Source organism: Protopterus annectens, chromosome 13.part0 (genome assembly GCF_019279795.1).
Source record: "Protopterus annectens isolate FY-2018-M chromosome 13.part0, PAN1.0, whole genome shotgun sequence".
Lineage (NCBI taxonomy): Eukaryota > Metazoa > Chordata > Ceratodontiformes > Protopteridae > Protopterus > Protopterus annectens.
The window spans coordinates 610,143,171-610,165,720 of NC_056747.1; the positions used below are offsets into that span (position 1 = coordinate 610,143,171).

Below are 22,550 nucleotides of genomic sequence, written 5' to 3' on the forward strand. Positions count from 1 at the left end.
GGTGACATATAATATGGTACAATACTTGGATCTTGAAATATATAAAGACCAAGGATACTTAGAAACCAAAATATATAGGAAAGTCACGTACTGTAATTCCTTCCTTCACTTTGATAGTGCTCACCCTATACATGTAAAAAAGAATATAATAAAGGGGCAGTTCGTGAGAGGAAGTAGAATGACCAGTAATGAACAGGACTTTTGTACGGAATGCAACCTGTTGGAGAGTATGTTCAAAGAAAAGGGTTACCCTAGTAACTTTATTAAGGAAATCAGAGAAGAGGTTGTTGCAGGTAGGGAAACCAGATTTGCCCCTATAGTTAGAAAAGAGAAGGAGATTGGCAACACAATTGGACTGAACCATGATAACAAACAGGAAAATTTTGAGTTGGCCTTGACTTTGGAATATAACACAATCAATAATAAAATAAAAAAGATTTTTAACAAAGAATGGGATAGATTTATTGAATTAACGGAACTAGACTTAGGGGGTAATAATACCCTTAAAATAGTGTATAAAAATTCTTTGAGTATAAAAAATCTATTAGAAAACAAGAATTCCTTGGGCCCACATGATAGAAGGAGAAAAGGCACCTACAAATGTGGTAGGTGTGCCCAATGTGTAAATATTTTAAATAGTAATACCACCTACATTAATAGTAGAAACAAGGTTATAGTCAATGATAAGCATTTTTACAACTGTGATTCCACAGGGTTGGTATATTTAACTATTTGTAAAGAATGCCATTCCTTCTATATAGGGAAAACTGAAAGGAAATTAAAAAGAAGAATTTTTGAGCACTTAAACGACATTAAGAACTGTAAAGAGACCAACGCGTTGTATAAGCACAGCAAAGTATGTGAGAAATTCAGTTTTATTTTCACTGTATTAGAACATACAGAAAAAGATATAAGAGGGGGGCCCTGGGAAGAAAGATTAGAGTATCGAGAGTTGTGGTGGCAAATGTCACTAGAAGCCTATAAACCCCCAGGCTTAAATGAATACATAAGTATAGTACCTATTTTAAAATTAAGAGCAGCTAAATTATAAATGTTTTCTTTTTTAAAAAATCCTGTTTCACAAATATTTATTGACTGCCACCTATACATTATGTTTTAAGGTTTTAATATTAAGAATTTCTCCGATTTATAATGGAGATGGTGAAGAATAGATGTTATATGAAAACCATAAAATAACAAAGACTAGGTTAATTATATTTCTTTTGAGTCTTTTTTAGTTGCATACAAGATTTAATTCAAGTAATGGCCACTAGATGGCATTTTATTTACTGTTTTTGTAAAATGATGTATTCCTAAGGAATGTATATTTAAATACAAAGCTTTTAAATATTCTTTAAATGAGATTTTTATTACAAATAATTTGGTATCAGCATCTATTTTTTAGAAATGTATTCACAAATATTTACAGATGTCAGTTGTTTTAAAAGAATCTGATAGCGATTTTTAAAGTGTGCAAACAAAGTATTTTAACTAATTAATTAATTTATTGAATTATTGAATTAATGTATTATAAAAGGAAAGGTTGGGGTTTTGGTAGTTATCTGATGAAGTCTGTAATAGGACGAAAACGTATGTGGTGAAAAACGTTAATGTGGATTTATTTTTACTGTTCCTGTTCGTGGTATTGACTTTTTGGAGAGTTTGATTATTAAATTTGGTGTTTCCTGCACAAGCAAATACTTTCTGGTTTTTCCATTTCTTTGGATTTCTTGGTTACATTGCACAGTTGTTGTTTCGATGTTTGCTTTTAGCTCTTCTTGGAGTTCATGTAGGACACAGCCCGGGACACTGTCTGATCCCATTGATGCTGTGTTTTTTGCTTTGGAGAGGGCGGCTCTTACCTGAGCATCTGAGATGTCAGGGGGGGGGGCAGCACTCTGCTGGGATAGATATTTGCCCTTTTGGTGTGGGGGGGGGGAGAGACGTTTGCGCTGAACCTGTCAGCTAGGATGTTGGCAATGTCTGTGGGTTCGGTGTTTCTTTTGTCATTTGGGACTAATTCTGAGCATATATGGGAATTACCACCCATGTTCCTAACATAACTAAAGAAAGACTTATGATTATCCTTAGTGTCCTGTGCAATTTCCTCTCGAAGCTGGCCTTAGACAATTTTATGAGTGCCCGTAGTTGTTTGCTAATACTGATCAGTGATGCCTTCCCTTTTTGGGAATTTGCTCTATCATTCAGTAGCTTCCTCCTTCTATTGTATAGTTTGTTTATGGCTGGGGTCCACCAGACAGGACATCTGCCTTTGGAGGATCGGGTCTTGGTTTTATTTGGGTGTAGTGTCTGTGATTAGTTAGCACTGGCATATATGACTGCTCACGTGGACAAATGCCAGGTAAGTCATATGCAATGTGTCACAGGCAACGTACATGTGAACAGGACAAACAGTGACGTTCTGTCAAGTGAGACATGGACATACATATAGTAAGCTATGCAGATGTCACTAGGAGTCCACAGAAGCTCTGTATCTCTGCATTGCAGGTGGGATCAGTGTTCCAGGGTAACTGCAAGCAAACATGCATGCAAACAAAGCTACAGTAAGCAGGGCTGCATGTAGTCCATTGTACAACAAACAAGCTGTACCACTTCCACTAGGTAACAGTGCACATATGCAGGCACTATACACATGTACATGGAAACCCACAGGTCAGATGGCTAGGGCCCAGTCTCAGCGCACACAAGTGTACAGACCATGTACCGTCAGGATGTAAAATAACTGGATGGAAACCCAGGTGCTCATACCTGCAGTAATACACATGTCAAATAACAGACACTGAGGCTTTACTCAGTGGTTCCATACTTAGTAGGATGTATGCTACCTGGCCTGCCACCACAGTATCCCTGACATGTATGGGGACTCTCCCTCCTGTGACAGTTAGTTTTGTGTGTTGGGGCTGTCTAGCATGGTATGAGATGTGAGCTTACAGTGCTAGGGTGCTCCTGTGTGTCCTATACCAGTCGTGTAGTACTGCACACATATCAACATCCTCATACATCCGCATTGCAGAGTCCAGTGTGGGCAACATGCCACATGCAGTTTATATGTCCATCATTGCGTATCTATACTTTCATTACCTTATCCCCTGTGCTACCTATGTATGTAGCCTTCTGTTGACATCCTTACCACCAGTATGCCAGCATGTGCAGATGATGCACTATGGTACTTACCATGGGTGTAGACAACACTACATGACAATCATACCCTTACTGCATCAGGCATGCTGGGATATACCCACAATTATATCAGCACACAGTACTGTTAACAACATGATACTATTACTACACGTCTATGTAGTCACCCTGTGCATCAGCAACATGTTAACCTGTACCTGCACTGATGTTACAGATTGCAGGAGGTGGCACAGTTTCATCATATGCACAGGGTGTGAACTTGGTATGCCTGAGTCAGCCACCAATACCACCAATTGACATGTATGTGTATGTGTGTTGGTGAGGGACAGCAGTACAAGGTGGGGCAATGTTGATGCAGTGTGTGCGTGTATGCGGTAGCCCTAGGTGTTGTCAATTCGCATGTGTGTATGGATGCACACAGTTCCACCTCATGGCTGCCATATACTGGTGTTTGTGGACAGCCACAGACTGTACCTGCCAGGTCATACAGATCAGTGTCTCTGGCCACGGACACGGTACCTGTGCCTTGCAGGGGTGCTACGGACCATATCCGGTACCAACCCAGACTGGGTACTGTCATCAGAAACAGGTGTTCGTTGACTGGACACAGATCCTTGTCGGGCCTGGCCAGAGCCACGTGCACGTGGTCTCCTGGGGCGGTCTGATGACAGCACAGACCCAGCATTGCTGGGGCTGCTGCTGGCACTATGGGGGCGGCCGCGGCCCTGTTGTCATCCGCGACGACTGCCAGCTGCTGCTGTTGCTGGCATACACCCACATTGATGCCTCAACCGTCCCCCATCACCCTGGCTCATGGACATGTAGTTGTGGAACCGGTCTAATATGTCCCCACAACATCTGTCTATGACATCGGTGAAATTACAGATGGCAGCCGCAATGTCACGCATACTGTCAGTCATGGCTGTGCGACATGCTGTCAGCTCCCTCAGACCCTGTCTGGTGTACCGTTCCATATGTGACTGTGCCTGCATGACAGCCCGAAACATAGCTGAGGTTGTAAGACCTCTGTGGGCATGTCTGACAGGGGCAGTACGCCCACAGATGCTCCCACGAGAACCCCTGGACATCTGTCTGTGTGGTACCATCTCAGGGCCATGCCCATGGCTGCTGTGTGGGGACGCATGTGCCACAGATACCACATTACCGTAGTCAATGCCCACTGTATCCTCTCCATCACCTAGGGACATTGGTGACAAAGGGTGTATTGGCAGGATAACTGTGCGCATTGATGGGGTTGACAGCTATGTACTGTCAGTTGGCTGACCAATGACAGACCCTGGCATACCTTCCTGTGCCATTACACAGATGTCATCATTATCAGTACTCATGGCACCTGATTCAGGTTCCCTACTGCATGACACCAGAGCAGCACCAGAACCTGTGGGAGGGAAACACAGTTTACAATGTCTACACAATATTACCAGTGATGCATACATCCACACATGCACAGGTCCACACATGCACAGGTCCACACATGCACAGGTGCACAGGTGCACACATGCACAGGTGCACACATGCACACAGTTGCACACATGCACACAGTTGCACACTACTCAGTATACGAGATATCAACACACAGACACAGACGCACCTGCATGCATACACAGAGCACTACTCAGTGAGCCTAATATTACTATTACTATCAAGACTATTAAAGGTATTGTTAATACACACTCACCAGCATGGATAGGCTGCATTGCTGTTACACCGGAGGGACCTGCAGAAGTGAGGAAACTAATGTCAGTGGGCACAACTGTGCCATTGTTACTGAGTATGATACAGGTCAGTAGTACAGCAGTCGCCTTTCACAGGTCAGCTGCTGATATTGAGAATATCACACTTGCACATTAAATACTATGATGACAGCTACAAAACAAGGACACACCTCACACATGCATTAACTACCAGTGTACACAACAGTTAACTATACATATGGCATATTACCTGCACGCTCGTAATCTTGCTGCTGCGTGGCTCCAGCCTCCATCATAATGCATGTCTGCTGCTGCTGTTGTTGTTGGCGGGCTGGAGCCACAACACTTATGAGTAGTCCCTCCAGTCTGGTGAGTGGGGGATGTGTAGCCACCCCACCACCTGTGGCAACCTGTTGCCTGTGGATATCCGATGCACGCTGACGGACATTTCTGATTAAATCACTGCAGTGATGTCGTACCTGCTCATATGTCCTATTATGCGTGCCTATGTCATTTGCCCGACGGACCAGGTCTTGCCACAGTGCAGCCCTCTACTGCTGATTCTGGCTGGTGCGGGAAAAGAGTATTGCATAATCCCGCACCAGGCTCTGGTGTATCTCCTCATCCTCAGCTGCTGAGTAAGCTGGATTGCGCTGGTGAGCCATAGTCCTGTAAAAGGAAATAACAGGATATCAGCTAAATATGTCAGCAGAATTTGGCACACATACTACACATGCTACTCTACTGTTGTGATACAACATATCTCACATATATAGCATCTGTCTGTCTATTGGTGGATACACATGTAAATGACCAGGTATCAGTGCTCAGCCAACAACTGTGCAACAGTACCTGGCACACAACATATGACATACTACCAAACCCCAGCAGTCAGAACACTGATTCAGGTCCAAAGCACCTCCTCACTCTGGTTGGTTGTATCGAGGTACTGTATGGGGTACATCAACAACTACTGTGAGCTGACCACAAACGAATTGCCCTGGATATACATATCCCACCTCCACCACCAGCACAAACGACTATAGTGAATAACATTTCAAATGCAAACGTTACACTTTGTTACAGTGACATGGTATCCTTTCAGCCCACTGGGCCAGTGGAAGACACAACCCACAATGCTGACCCCTTCACAAATTATTTCTACGGACATCTCCAAGAATGCATGGATCATGCAATCCCATTTAAGACCAAGACACTCTCCACAAAGGGACAGCATCCTGTCTGGTGGACCCCAGCCATAGACAGGTTGTATAACAAAAGATGGAAGCTACTGCAAGACAGAGCATAATTCCATACAGGGAAGACATGTCTGATCAGCACTAGTAAGGAGCTATTTTCTCACATACAAACATCCATGGGCAACTTTGAGAGGGAAATCAACAGGGACACTACAGATAACCACAAGGCCTTCTTCAGTTATGTTAGCAACCTGGTCAGAAACCCTCCACTATGCTCATAGTTAGTACACAACAACAAATAATTCCCTGAACCCACAGATATTGGCAACATTGTGGCAGACAGGTTCAGTGCAGGTTTCCTCCCTCCCTCTCCCCCAAAATAAGACATACTTATCCCAGCTGACTGTAACCTCCCTGTCATCACAGATGTCCAGGTGAGAGCTGCCCTCAGGAAAGCACGATGCACAACATGAATGGGACCTGATGGTATCCCTAGTTGCATGCTACATGAACTCCAAGAGGAGCTAAACACACATATAGAAGTGCTATGCAACACTAGCCTGACTACAGGATATGTACCTGTACACTGGCGCACAGCAGCATTAGTTCCACTACAACAAAGGAGGCACTTCTACATACCACTACAATACAACACAATACAGTACATTGCAATACAATACAATATGCTATTGCCCCTGGGACTACAGCAGCATACTGTTCTGCTACCCTGACCATTGTGACACGTGATGTGATGGTACCTGCTGCTGTCAAACAGTTACACAGGGTGACTCATATGGCATATTACCTATCTGACTAACATTCAGCAGGGGTATGTATGACATGTACTCATGGGGAGTCTTGCTTCTTAACGCTGTGTGGTATATTGCAGGGTATGTCTTATCTGTGGGTAGGAACCTGTACCTCCACCATGTGCTCTCTATTGCAGTGTCACGGACGACACACAGCAGTCATTTAGGTTGTGGATGGTGTGAGGTGTTACTATGGTTGTTGGACATCTGTTATGGGTGTGACTTAAGTATGTAAATCCAGGAGTTGTAACCTCTATGTGGGCAGTATGTGTGTACTCTGTGGTGTTGTCAGTCACTGTGCATTGGTAATATGTTTGAGTGCATTGTCACAGTGTTGTACATGTCACTGTGTCCTTCTCCATATCTGTAGCTGTCATGTGAGGTACATACCGTGGCAGCCATTATGTGGTGTGGAGGGGTACACTGACCTACATGTCCGTAGCTGACACACCATGTCTGGTGACACACCATGTGCAGGTATTCCAGGAATAGTGTGCCACTGTGAATATCACTGGGGGGACTATTGTACACATTTATGACCCTGTTCACCCCTGACACATGCAGTGGTGGACAGCCAATCACATATCTGGTGGTTACTGGTGTAGGTGATTTGAAATGGGGTATGGTACTTCAGTTTTGACACTGGTGTTCACTCCATGCCTTTGTCACCAGGCACCTGTTGCACTACATCTGTACACATGTGCCTCACTCAGAATACATATACATCTCTCTCTCTATATATATATACATATATATATATATATATATATATATATATATATATATGTATATAGATATATATATGTATATAGATATATCTATATGTGTGTATATATATATATATATATATATATATATATATATATATATATATATATATATATATATGTCTGTATACATATACACATATATATATTGATGAACATATATTGCTATAGATATGGAGAGAGGGGGGTGACAGAGGGGGGTGAGAGTGACAGAGGGGGTGGGACAGGGGGAGTGTGAGATCGTCATATACAGTCATACCTGTAGATAGTCAGATCTGTCTGTCTATGCATATGTATCTACATATATCTATATCTGTATATGTGTTTTACATATATATGTTTGTATATATTCTATCTATCTACATCTGTCTATGTATTCCTACATCTCTCTCTATGTATGTATACATATATGCATATTTTATATATATATATATATATATATATATATATATATATATATATATACATACACATACATACATACATACATATATTGACATACGTACATATCCATATGATAGATAGGTATATCAACATGTTTGTTTACAAAACTGTATACACACACTAACATACTGCTAAACATACATAACTGTGAAACCTACTTTGTACATTGCACTACAACCTACATTGATATGTGCACATAGATGCTCTCACATACAAATGTATGTACAGCCTTCACTGATAGTTGCTGTATGTCCCCTGCCCTTTGCACATCTTCATATACATATGGATACAGACCAATGACACATATGGAGGGTCACAGTATGTAGACTTTTATAGTATTACTTTACATTACCTGTGTTTGTCACCACTGCTTATGTTGCCGTCTGGTTTTGTGTCCTGCTGCTCCACTTGCCAGTTGTCAGCTTTCAGGTGGTTGTTGCTGACTAGTTTTGTTTGTGTATGTTTAATTTTTTTTTCTCTCTGTCTCTCTCTCTCTGTCTCTCCCTACCTCCACAGGGTGCAATGAAAGTATTGCATGTGTGGACTGAGAGTACAGCATGCTTTTGTAGGTATCTGCATATGTCCATGTGATGGCCTCTGCACCAATTGTTAGCCAGCATTTGCTAATTGCATGCAGCCAGTTGTGTACTGATTGCAGTTCTCACTGTGATTTCAGGACAGTGCTATAAAAAGTTATGTGAGATAGGCGTAGCCCTTTCAGATTTTAAGGGCAGGGACCATGCTGGTATGCTGTGGACACTGTTCTGTGAGTGTAAAGGTTAGTATCTCTCTCATATTTCTGGCTGTGTTGTAGATTAACATTTCTCCATTCATTTCTCCAGTTTCCTGTACTAAGTGTGTATGTACACTGACACCTAAGACTACTACTACTGTTAATGTGGGTGTGTGCACTTTCCTGTGGGACATGTGGTGTAACTGGTGTATAGCAGTGGCTCTTGCACTTCGTTGCTATGGCTTCAATATTTGCTCTTTACAGTCACTACTTGTATGCCTGCTAGGTGTCTTGACTGTAGTGTGTTGCTGTGGATTTTCTATTTTCCATGTACATTCACACCTTGGAATGTTTGCTATATCTGCTAGGGTGTTACTGCATGCAGTGTGGTCTGGCCATGGTGTGGGCCTTGACATCTATTAGGGTATTTGAGTATGCTGCTGAGCAGGCTCCAAAGACTCTCAAGTGCATCAGTTATCTGCCTCATCAAATGGTACATATCAGTGGGGGTACACCCATTAAATTGTCTGGTATTCTGCAGTTGTGACTGTGGGATAGCATGAGCATATGTATTACTACACTATTTCTGCCGTGCAAGTGGTGCATACTTTCAGGACTTCATAGTTACCATTGCATGTGTTGTAACACCTTTCTGCCTACTGTTTGTACATTTCACATGGAGTCTGTGGGGCATCCCTGTAACTCAGTCACTGTTGCTATGTCTAGGCTCTTAACTATTCAAATATGGCAGTGTCAGACCTCTCAAGTGTACAGATATTTGCAGGTTGTCCACATTTCTGCCTCATATTTTGGTCAATATCTCATGAGCAGCTCTTTCTGGCAAATCACTCTGGGCTCAAGTCAGAATATAGCGACAAACATTTAAGTTTCAGACTTCATACCCTTCCAAACATCCAACAAAATGCAGAACCTGTTACTCACTGAACTAAGTTTGTTGTAACATTATTTGGAATGTGTCCCTGTTTTTGGCCCTTTGCTCCACATCTTTTACTACTTGGTCCGGATGTGTTCCTGTAAGAGGTTGTGGGGTATGGGCAGTGATTATCCTGCTGTGAGTATGTGTGTGGCTTGCAAGGTGCTACAGTGACATTATTACCTACTAGCTACCAACTAGCATGGCTGTTTCTGTTTGCACACTACTGTTATAGAAATCCACTAGATTTGACAGTAAATATACATGACATGCTTTGTGTACTACACATCCTATATTCCCTTTACATTCATTCCTACTATTACATGATATATTTATTGTAGCACAATGTTCTTATATAACAGTCATGTCTTAGTGATAAGTCATGCAGACTAGTGTTTCCAAGGTCCTGGGTGGGGGACTGACAGTGGGATTTTATTTTGCTTTTGAACAGACTACAGGACCTGTCATTCAGAGTGACTAAGGCACTTTTAAACAGTTGTAACCGGGTTAGTGCTGGTTTGCGCGGAGCTCACGCATGCGCACTGGCGTTCAGCTCCGCGCACACCCGCTTACAACTGCTTAAAAGTGCTTACTCTTGCACACACTCGCGCTATTTTCTTTGAAAGAAATGAAAATGGGGAGACAGGAAAGTGGTGAAAAAGGGGTCACAAAGAGGGTAAGACAGTAGGGAAACAAGCTTGGGTTTTGCAGGAGGGATGTAGGTAAGGCCCATAGCTGCCCATTTCTTCATCAGCAACAGCTGTGCATATGTTTGTAATTTGGTGTGACATTTGAAACCTTCCACCCCTGAGAGAGGTGTAAGGACAACGGTAATACTTGTTGTACAGCCAATTGTAATTGACAGTTTCCATGTCCAGCAGACATGTGCGAAATGGGCAGCTATGTATTAGGTGTAATTTTTTTGTGGGTACAGAGTGCCCTTTTTTTTTTTGTTTTTTCAGGTGAGAGTGGTATGTCAGGTAAAGGAAGTCGGTATAGCTGGGGAGGTAGGTTGGGTAGGTCAACAGACAAGACAAATAAGACGCATACAGCGGCGGTGTATGACACGTGTGGGGGGGGTTACACAATTGACGGGGACGGATGTTTGGATATCCAGAGCCCATGAGCCCACAGATGTTAACAGTGGAACGGATATCCCCACCCATGGGCAGTTGCCACTGTGCCTTCACTGCCCAGGACGGGGCTGTGCTGGGGGCTGTGTAGGCCGGGCAGCAGGCATGCCCTTTAGTTGTGCCACCTGTGCCTCAAGCTGGTGTAGGGGCCCAAGAACAGCTTCCTGGATCTCCCTACGCACCACAGTCCGGACGCTACGGAGGGTGAGTGGTGGTTCTCCTCCGGCCACACTTGCAGAGGGGGGACGAGCCCCATCCCCTGCAGCGTTTCCACCTGCAGGTGGCACAGGGCCACCGGAGGAGGGTCCGGACTGGGCACTACTGCCAGGTGCACTCGCCAGCTGAGGTGGGAGAGTTGGGTCCGCTGGAACCCGCCTTCCCTGTCATCCTATGTTTTGCATTATGTCATGACAGTTTGGGTTAGTAACATACAATACCATTCACAATTAGTTGTAACAGCATGCATTAGTATTCCCATTAACCAAACACCCAGATATTCACACCATTGAGCAGCGAGCATAACACATGCATAATTTGAACAGCAAAACACAGTCCAACAACATGCAGGGTTGATTGATGGCAACAGGCCATCAGGTTTGGATGTATGAACAGGGCAGATGCATCAACGTACATGCAAATATGTATGACCCAACAGGACAAATGTCCAGGGGTGTTAATTGTGATTGCACATACCAATTTCACGTGGAATTGATTGTATGTGGTTATAGGGTAGGGTGAAGAAAATATAATTAACACCTTCAAATACCAATACATATGCTGTACATTTCTAATGGCTGCAGATATATACACACTACAGTTCTACCTACAGTTTCCTGTGTGATAACTACTTCAAGTTGGTGATAGGAATGTTACTGCTACATCAATATACATTTTCATTTTTTTCATACACATTCATATCTGGCTCTGTTCAGCTACATCATCCTGCTACATTTGCTTTATATAGCTATAGACAACTGTGGATGTTTGGTATTTCAGACAATCATACTATCTGCATATTGCAGACTGAGAGCAACATATCCAGATTTTGGGATACACATTCCAGCTGCAGGAACATTTTGAACACATTTCGCAGTTTGGTTCTGCTTGTCACATGCATTTCATTCTGTACTGACTGCAGTATACATTATTCAGGAGTTATTACTACTTTATTGGTGGATTCATAACTCTTTCTCACACTCTCTCACTTGTTTTATTTTTACAATTCAGGATGGTACTTACTTCTAAGCTTTATTGACATGTTTTACCTGTAGTTATTACAATCCTTTCCAACAGTCTAACTTCTGTCATGTTTCAGTATTTCAACAGGGATATATTTCACACATGTGTTTTGCTCATCTTCTGCAGCTTGTGTACTATTGTATTACAGGTGGGACACCTTTATTTCAGACATTTTCATTTTTCTGTTTGGATTATAGACTACAACACACTTTTGTAATCAAGCAATACTTGCAAACACTCTTACACTGTTACTTGCACATTTTATTACTTAGTGACTAAACTGCACTCTTTTGCTAACTGTCATACTTTTATATTTATTTACAGTTACAGGGAGAGGATTACTGACCTGCCTGGTGGCGCAACCGCACCAGCCTATCACCATAGGCTCTGCGGTTCACAGAACGGACACCTGCAGCTGTAATATAAATAAAGTAATATTGGAATACACATCTCCATAATATCAGCTAGGTTAATTTCTTACATACATAATTAGATGTAACTTACTCAGTAGTGGGGCGTTGGGCATTTGCCGGGCCTCCTGGATCCAAAGGTTCAGTTGGTCCTGCTTCCATCTCTTCAGGTCTGCATGGGGGTGACGGACCTGCTCACCAGTCCTTGGAATCCCTGTGGCACTGGTAAGATCATGAGCCAACCAATCCCACACCTCAGCCCTATATGCTCCCCACAGGACCTGGCCCTGCATGAGTTGGGCCTCATGATTGTGGACAAGGAGCCAAACCATATATTTGGACTCCTCAACGCCCCACCTCTGTGCTCGAAAGCAACTATCCTCACCTACTCCTGACATTCTGGCTGCAAGTTAGTTCTACAATCGGTTATGCTGTGTATTCCCGCCTTTGGGGCTTATATATGCCGTTTTTCCCGCACTTATCTGTGATTGGCCATTTTGGAATTGTATTAGCTTCACAAAACCTGCTTTGTCATGCTCCTCTTTCTATTCATTCCTATGTATTTGCTATTACTGCATTTCTAAGTACAGCTGTCATGGCTTAGTGGTTCAGTACCTTGACTATGGTGCATGGTATCCTGGGTTTGAACCTGGCCACTGCTTTTTATATTTTATGACTGTCTACACAGGCTAGGAGGTGTGTCTGTGTAAAGGCAGTTTTGTTACAGCTTGCTCAACGTTGCCCGTCGGTTAGCTTGTTGGCGCGGTGCGCAGCTCCGCGCAAACGGGTTACGCTGGTTTACGCTTCATTTGGCTGTCAGCACGCATATTACGCTCAGCTCAGCTAAGGGCACACAGTTTCAGTGTGTTAAACCACTGCTCACCTACGGGCACTCATTCTACACCTGTTAAACCACTGCTCACCTACAGGCACTCATTCTACACCTGTTAAACCACTGCTCACCTACGGGCACTCATTCTACACCTGTTAAACCACTGCTCACCTACGTGCACTCATTCTACACCTGTTAAACCACTGCTCACCTACGGGCAGATGCACTCAACTTGTTAAGCTGTAACTCAGCTATAGGCACATCTGGCATCTTTTATTATTTTGTTATCTCACATTTCTTCAAAATAAATGGCCCATTTCATTACATTTTACATAAAATATAATTTTATATGTGTACATCTATGTCAGGGACTTGTTACTTGCTTATTTCACTAAAAATAAAAATTGATGTTGGGGGGGCTCGAACCATGACTGCCTGCTCTTCAGTCGACGTCTCTACCGCTATGCTATTGCTTCTTGGCTTACTTTGCATATGTAGTTTTTATATGCTTTTCCACTGACTGCTAACTGTGGCTAAGCTACGGGCAAGCCCGCGCAAACGAGCGCACTCACGGGCAAACATCTTTACAATTTAAAAAAAATATAACATGTTCATTTATATAATTTTATGTTCATAGTCTGTGGGGGCATGTGTTGTGTGTTTATTCACATTTCCATGGACTCTGTCGTGGGGGTTTACTTTCGGCACTTTTACTCTTCTGGGAGCATGTCCGTTTGCAGGGCTCGGCCTACGGACACGCCCCCTGCTGTCTTCCACAGACCGTGTAAGCCTTAGGTGTGATTCAGCATGCCCTCATGCATATGCATGACATGCTGACGTCACACCATTTAACTGCAGCCTCCATGTAAGCCTTGTAACTCTTACACGGAGGCTTCGTGAATCCTGCCCCATGTGTTTTGAAAATGCAACTGGTTTGTTCAGCCTTTTCAGTTGCATCACCCTAGTTTTTCACACATTAAATTTTACCTGCCAGCTCTGAGCCAACTCTTTGAACTTACTATACCTCCTTTTGAGACTGCCCCCCATGACCACCATACCAGTCTGTTATTTAGTAAAAGGTTTTTTTTTTTTTTTTTTTTTTTTTTTAACTTAAAAAGTTATATGCTGTCAGCAGAGAGTGTACATTATTAGGTAACACATGCTGGTAAATGTATTTTGTAACGAGCTATGGTTTATGTTCTTTTCTTTTTCCAAGTTGTTCCCTTCCTGGGAATTTTCTTCTTGTTCTCACTATTTCATTACTTATTAGCTTTCATTCTAATTTGCAGTATTAAAAATACTTGGGAGTTCACAGTATACTTACTCTCCATCTTTTCTGTGTGGCTTTGGAGGTGTAAGTGAGTAAATAATAGCTATATTTTTTAAGATATTTTTTTCTGAAAAGTGCGCATATTTGTCATGTTTGGAACTGATAGTTTTTTTTCTTTTTAAGCATTTGATTGCATACATATATATATTCTTTTTAGGTCAGAAGACCTCACTTATGCAAGAAACAGAGCTATTGGAGTCTTTGCTGCAGGAAGTAGAACATCAGGTAAAAGACCATTACACTGCTCACCACACCTAAAAATTGTAGTTAAAATACATTTTCGCAGCATCTTTCATTTTTTCTTCAGTACATTTAGTTTTGGTGATGACAGAGGTGCTGACATGATACCATTTTACAGTCAAAGTATACGCTGGTAATGCAATATTATGTGGTCACTCAGTAGATTGTGGCTGAGAAAATTTGGTGCACTCCTGTCTATTCAGTGACTTGAGTACAGTGATTTCCTAATTTTTTTAACCATCTGTGGCAAGAGTCATTTTTTTTGATTTCAGGTATTTGTTTATTTTTTTGTTGGTGGTTATCTGTTATTTAAATGTATCCTTAAAATACTGGTATGTCAAGCTTGAAAATGTAAATAATTTTAGATGCTTTTGTTCAAGTGCAGAATTGTAGCTCCAAGCTAGAGTTTTTAGCTGAGGTGTCCGTGACTAATGCCTTGCATTTAAAAAGAATGAGCTGGCAGTCATTGCATAGTATGATACAGCCTTTTTATTGGTCCAGTAACTAAAATTAGTAATGTAATTAGCAAATTATGTTGATGGATTTTTCTCCTTACTCACCAACTTGATTCAGAGTATCCCTTGTATGATATAAACAAGATGATTTGATACATACCAGAAAGAAATGTGAAATCTAACATCTAGACCTTTTATTGGGTCTATGTTTGGGTTTATCCTTTCTTCCTTTCCATTTTGCCATTTTTTTCTTTAAATCTTCCATGTTCAGAAAGAAAGTGCCTCGTACTGCACTGCGCGAGCATGCCTATCCTATCAGCCCTACCTCATTCACAGGGTTTGGATCTCAGTCCTGGCATTCATTATGGGATGTGTACAAAATGAGTTACCTAAAGTGCCAGTCATCTACATCCTCATGTAGCTACCAGGACATGCACTAATAATGTCTGTACTGTGTGGGGGAGGACCATATATTGTAAAATACTGTCATAAGTGTCAGTATTTCAACTCAGACATCCATAGCTACTTTCAGACTTCTCTCTGGTTGCATTGTCCAGCAGATGGCAGCAAGTCAACATTTGAGGATGCTCAGCATAATGTTTATGGGAAGGGTGTATATGAAACCCAAGCTCTTTACTAAAGCACTATCACAAGGCAAAGGAATTCAAAGGTACATGTTATTCACACCTTATAGGTGGTAAACCCATTCTTGAGATGGCCTCAGAGCTTCTACGTATAGATCTTCCCCTAAACTAGTGAAGGCTGAAGACAGCATCATCCTCTGCTTCATTTGTTAACTAGGAGCCTGGTAAAGGTGCACCACTGGAAGCCACATTGGCATGGTGCAATTTGAGGTGAATGCATTGCGCCTCTCCTGGTCAGTTTTTTGAATCATGTCAACCATTGGTCAAATTGCTACTGTTTCCACAAAGGCAGATTCCCTCTATAATTATGTTCCTGAATGTGGGGGGGGATGCTGTTCTATCAACGTAGTACACATTTTAACCTGCTTTTCCTAGCACAGCACAGAACCCATTGATCAAAGCATTGTGCCACATTTTTGCTGAAAACAGAATCTAAATCATTGGACAACAGTAGGTGAGAGAGGCTTCTCTGTCAGACTGAGTCTTAGGTCTTTCAGCTGTTTGACATTTCTGTTCACTTACTAGTTCTCCTGCACAGATTAGGCACCGAAAAATATTTTAACTGTCCTTGTGTGTGGGATGTAGAAGAGTCTTTTAAAATTCAATTGTTATAGCAGCTAACAGCTGCCATTTAGTGTGTTGTAACTTTGATTGCACTGATGCATTGGCTAGGATAGTAAGCTAAAGCATGTGTCTGTACAGGATAGTCTTGCTGAGGTTCTGTTAAGAGCTCAAGCTGTCCATTCTGAATGCCCTTTTCAGGGGATAATTTATTTGGCTAGGCTTTACAGGGTTGGGTAGGTGACCATTTGAAGAAGGAAGGAGGCTTTTCCCACTATATAGAACCTCTGATTACTGCCTTCTTCCTTCCTAGAGAGCCACAAAGCTTCAGATGGTCTTATTTCATCTCGTTGCCAATAAAACCATCCAGGAGGTCACTGTGGCCCAACAGTCTCACTCCTGAGTGCCATGTCTGGCTGCAAAGGGGGGGGGGGGTTGGGGGAGTGTTCAGAGTTTGGCATTTCTTGAAGAATCCTTACAAAAGGATCAGGTCTTCTGCTGAGAAACTGTTGTCTTTGCAGATCTGTTGGGATAGATCGGGATTCTACTCCTGAAATGGTGCGTAGAACCTCTCCAAATGCTGGATTGAGAACAAAGGTTCTAGTCACTGCACATCTTGGTTCAAAAAAGGATATAAGACTTCTCTTCCATCATGCTTTACATCAGCGTCTGGATGATGGTTTTCCTAGAGACCTATGCCATTGCTGTCAGATGGTGACTTTACACTATTGCTGGACACGATGGATGTTTTTTAGCACATTTGTATCCGGGCTCTGCAGAGGAGATTTTTTTGATTCTGAGAGTCCCACTGTCAATGCATACTGCTGCCATTTGGCATAATTTCTTGTGCATGTTTGTCAGGATGCTAGCTAGTGCTGGTGGAGGCCTTGCAACAAAAGAATGCCCATGTGTTTCCCTGCTAGGAAAACTGGCTGCTGGTTGGTGGTCCTTTTGAGAAGACTGTCTGATTTTGTCCTTAAAGTGGACAGACTCGTTGTAGACTGTTTGAGTGATTATACACTAGGGGAGCTTCTCTCTTAGCCTATCTCAGAGTACTGTCTTCACCTACATGAAGTCTAACACTCTACAGTCTCTCTAGCCTCTTTCATTGCTTCTCATGGAGAGGTCCCTGGAGTTTGTTGCAACAGAGAGTCCAAGTTTGCGCCCTTCTGCATCTTGACTTGGTGGTTACCACTGTCTTTTTCTGTGTTTTTTTGGGAACTGGAGGTTAACCATGTTGCTGTGATCTGTGTTGTGTAGTAGTTGTACAGTCGCCATGCATTCACTGTTAATTCTAGGCATGGGCATGAATTTTGAGACTTGAGCTAACCTTTGGGAAGTATTTTGTCAGTATTCAATAGAAAGTGCTTTATATGCTATTTTTTGCTGACTCTCCAAATGAGATTTGTTTGTGAATCAATAAACCACAATGCTCCATTAACACATACATTATTGCTGTCAACATAAATTCTGGTTTACTGGTTAAGAAGTTAATGAATGGTCACATGAATTTAACATTAGTGATAACCTTCATTATGTTCCAAGAAGTGTGAAATTTGAAGAGTTTCCTTTCCATCCATTCTTGGATTTATCATACCTGATTCAGGGAGTCTTAAAGAAGTGAATTGAGCTTTACCTCCCTGGACAATATGAAGAGAGACATGATGGAGTTTTCAGATTATATATCCAAGGCAGGTATGAGCCTAGCATTCAGCAGCAATTCTACCTTCTCCAAGGATGATACGATAATAAGGGCAGAAAATAATTGACTTTGATCATGGGCAAAGACCTTTTCTATGCCCGTATTGCAAAGGAAAAATGTGAAGGTGTTACTGATCATCGCTAGAAGTCTAAACAAGAAACTCTACTCCCTTCTTGCCCTTCTCACCCTGGAGGACATTGACATCTGTTTAGTGACTGAGACTTGATTTAGGGGGAACAACATCTTTGATGTTGTCCTTACTAATATAGGGGCATTTTGCACCATCCCATGAGTATCTTTGTCACTTGTTAGTCCTAACCAGAAAGCTGTCTCCTTTGAAATAAAACCAGAGATTCTTTCCACCTAGAGTACCTTAGAAATTTCTATAAGACAAACTATATACTCTTAACTGATATATTGGCAAGCTTCAAAGCCTGCCAAACCCAGTTAACTCCTCTGAATATGCAGAAATGTACATTGCCACACTATACCAGCATGTAAATGGCTATAGAGATGCAGCTGTACCCTGCAGGAAAAGGCACAGGGCAAATCTCCAAAACAAATGCACATAGTGAAACTATAATATCAGCAAGATTGGTCTGACAAGAGAGATGTTTTTTCTGAGCTATGCTACAGAATCGAAATTACCTCGACATGGTAGGGCCTTACTGTGTCTAATAATGGTAGCTGCCAAAAAAGCATTTGCTAGAAAATGGAAATCAAAATCTAAACCAACTATACTGGAAGCAGTGACTATAGTAACAGAGATAAAACAACTGGAATTGAGATCTTTAGAAAAGGGTAGGAGCAAACTACATAGGAAAAAAATGGGAATTATGGTAACAATGCATACAAGGGAGGAATAAGGTCTAAAATGAGGCAGGACTTAAAATAAGCTGTGTAATGTTTGGGTGAGAAAGATTGGGTAGATTATAAGTGATGCATAATAGGTTCATAGCTAGGTACTAGGCTATCTGCCCGAGGGCATTTTTATAAGCCTAGCCAGAGTGTGTCAGCTATCGCCACCCCATTGATTAATTAACTGAGCCTCTGTCAAGAAGAGCCAATGAAGTGATCCCAGGGGTGTATTTTCTGTTACCTATCCACTCGTCAAGGTTTCTCTTGAAGAGTGTTAGTGAGGGGCTCTGTCTAATGTAGTTAGGAATTTTTTTTCCAACGCATGGGGAGTCTCTGTGACAGGCATCTGTTTCTCTAGCATGTTCTATGTATTGTTGTGGCGAGGTTTAGCTCATTAGAGCGAGTGGCTCGCAGTGACTTGGATTTCTTTAGGTGGAGCATGTCCATCATTTCTGAGTTGGACATGGCTTTAGCGCATAGTACTCCAGGACCACCAGGACTTCAGGCAGAAACAAACCTTTTATTAAAATGTAAGCTCTTTCATGCCTACAGCATGCCACTTCATCAGACATGTCTAATGAAGTGCCGTGTTGCAGGCATGAAAGCGCTTACATTTTAATAAAAGGTTTGTTTCTGCGTGAAGTCTTGGTGGTCCTGGAGTACCTTTTGCTAGTTCCAGTTTGTGTTTTACGTTCAGAGACCTTTACTGCCTTGGATTATGCACATTTTTTGGTGTTTTGGACATGGCTTTGTAAGTCAGGCAGAGATCACCTCTGAGTAAGCGATATGCCACCGAGTACAGCCGGTGTTTTTCCAGTCGGGCTGCATAGGAGATATGTTTGAGGCCAGTAATCCTCTTGGTGAGGTATTTTTGTGGTCTTTCCAGCTGTTGGAAGTGTCTTGTGAGATACATCCCAAATGGGGCATTGCATTCTATGATGGGTCTGATGATTGACAAGTAGAGGGGCACTATAACCTCTTTATTTCTAGATGTGAACCCTTTAGAAATTAGATGGGCTACATAGAAGGATTTCCTAACTACTTTGGCAATATGATTGTCAAAGGAGAGATTACTATCTACCTGGGTCCCCAGATCTCTTATTACCTCTGCTGTATTAAGGGGGCTACCGCCTATGTGGTAATTCATGGGTGTTTTGTTTTTCCCCAATGGGATGACTATGCATTTTTTGGCATTTAGCTTGAGACCATGACTTTGACAGAAGGTGTCCATCTCAGTAAAGCCCTTTTGGAGAATGTCCGTGTCAGCAGGAGAGTCAATTATGGCTCCCAGTTTGCAGTCATCGGCGAACTTGGTTAACCATAGTCCTCCTATGTTTGCCTGTACTTCTTAGAAGTATATGCTGAACAGTAGGGGTCCCAGGACCGAGCCTTGTGAGACACCACTTATGACTGGTTTAGAGTCGGACCTGGAGTCCGCTATTCTTACCGTGTGAGTTCTGTCTGTAAGCCAGTTGGCAACCCATCTCATGACGTAGGGGTTTATGTTCAGGCTGGTGAGTTTTTCTATAATTCCCAAGTGGGGAATGGTGTCAAAAGTCTTGGTGAGGTCAAGGTAGGCTGTGTGAACCACCTTCCCCTCATCTATGGCCTTGGTGACTGTCTCGAAGAAGTCAACCAGGTTTACTAGGTATGATCTGCCCTTAACAAAGCTGAACTGGGTCAGGTCAAGTGTTTGGAGGTTCCCAATGTCTCTGTTAATGAGTTCAATGATGATGCGCTCCATAGTCTTGCATACCAGGCTAGTCAGGCTTATGGGGCGATAGTTACCAGGGTCAGTTATGGCCCCTCCTTTTTGGAGCGGAATAACCATTGCTCTGCACCATTCTATGGGCACGTAGCCTGTGGAGAGGCTGAGGTTGAACAGTGCATTTAGGTGGGGGGGGGGTTAGTTCGTTCTGTAGTTTGTGCAAGATGCAGCCTGGTACACCATCTGGCTCCCTTGATGCTGTGCTTTTGACTTTTGAAAGGGCTGTTTTCACCTGTGTGTCTGTGATTTCCAGGACACTACACTTTTCCCGTATTATTGTGGGCCCTTTTGGGGGTGAGAGGGGGGTGAAGTTTGCACTGAATCTGTCTGCCAGGATGTTGGTAATATCAGTAGGTTCAGTATATTTTGTGCTATTTTGCACTAGCTCAGAGCATATCTGTGAGTTGCCACTTAGATTCTTGACATAGCTAAAGAAGGCTTTGTGGTTATCTTTCGAATCCTTGGCTATTTTTCTTTCGAAGTTAGCCTTGGATGATTTTATGAGGGACCTTAGTTTCTTTACTCATAGTGATCAGAGAGGTCTTTCCATCTTGGGATTTGCTTTTTTTTGAACTAGTTTCCTCCTTCTATTGTATAGCCTGTTTATGGCAGGGGTCCACCAGACTGGTTTCCTTCTCTTAGGGGAAGTGAGTCTTGGTTTTGCTAGGGATGGCACGATCCATGCATCCTTGTAGGTGCTCATAGACTGCATTTGTAAAGGTTCCTGCATCTTGGACACTGTTATCCTTTAGCGTGGGGGCTGTGAAACTTACTACCTCTGTCTTAAGTAAGGTGAAGTTTGCGATTGAAAAGTTTTTTATTGTGGTTTCCTTGGTTGTGGGTGGTAGTGTGGTGTGGACATCCAGAGTGATTAGTTTATGGTCTGATCTAACCAGTGATGGGTTGACCACCAGTGCGCAACACCTGTCACCCATGTTGGTGACGACCAGGTCCAATATGTTTTCACCTCTGGTAGGGGAGTTTACCAGCTGATCCAGGGCATTTGAGTTGATAAATTCCAGGAAGTGCTGGACCTGGGAGTTTGTACTTGAGTAGTTTTCCCAGTTAACGGTAGGGTAATTGAAATCGCCCAATATCAGGGAGTTTGGTAGGACCTTCATGTTTTTCAGTGTCTCCAGAAAGGCGGAGTGGCGGTCCTGGATTATGGCGAGTGATCTGTAGCAGGCCACAATTTTCATTGCAGATTTGCCCAATGTTAGTTGCACATGGATGATCTCAGAGGTATCATGCTGCGCCACTAACCTGGAGGTGTAGGTATCATTCATGAATATGGATACACCCCCTCCTTTTGTGCTTCTGTCCATGTTCTGTGACTGAAATGTGTGGTATGAGTTGTAGCCTGGTAGTGCTGGGGTGCTCTGTGGAGGCTTGAACTAGGTTTCAGTTACTGCATAGATGTCGACGTTCTCCGTACTGAGTGCTTAGAGCGCGTGTATTTTGAGATTTAAACTCCTGGCATTGAGTAGAATATCCCTCATTTTTTTATTTGTGCTGTTTACAGAGGTAGGTTTGACTTTTGAGCCTTGCCTAAAAAAGGCACTATGGGGGCAGCAAGAGCCTTGGCCAGTATTCGAAAGCCTAAGGGTGACAGGTGCAA

The 22,550-nt window shown here is 42.5% G+C and overlaps 1 protein-coding gene across 2 annotated transcripts in view; it reads left to right on the forward strand.

The window, feature by feature from the left end:
- Window positions 1-22,550, forward strand: part of TRIM37 (tripartite motif containing 37) — a 2,575,817-nt gene that overhangs the window by 470,076 nt on the left and 2,083,191 nt on the right. For both annotated transcript variants that reach the window (XM_044054277.1, XM_044054276.1), the window contains exon 9: window positions 14,862-14,929. In XM_044054277.1, the coding sequence (XP_043910212.1) occupies window positions 14,862-14,929 (68 nt within the window). The remainder of the gene's footprint in view (window positions 1-14,861; window positions 14,930-22,550) is intronic.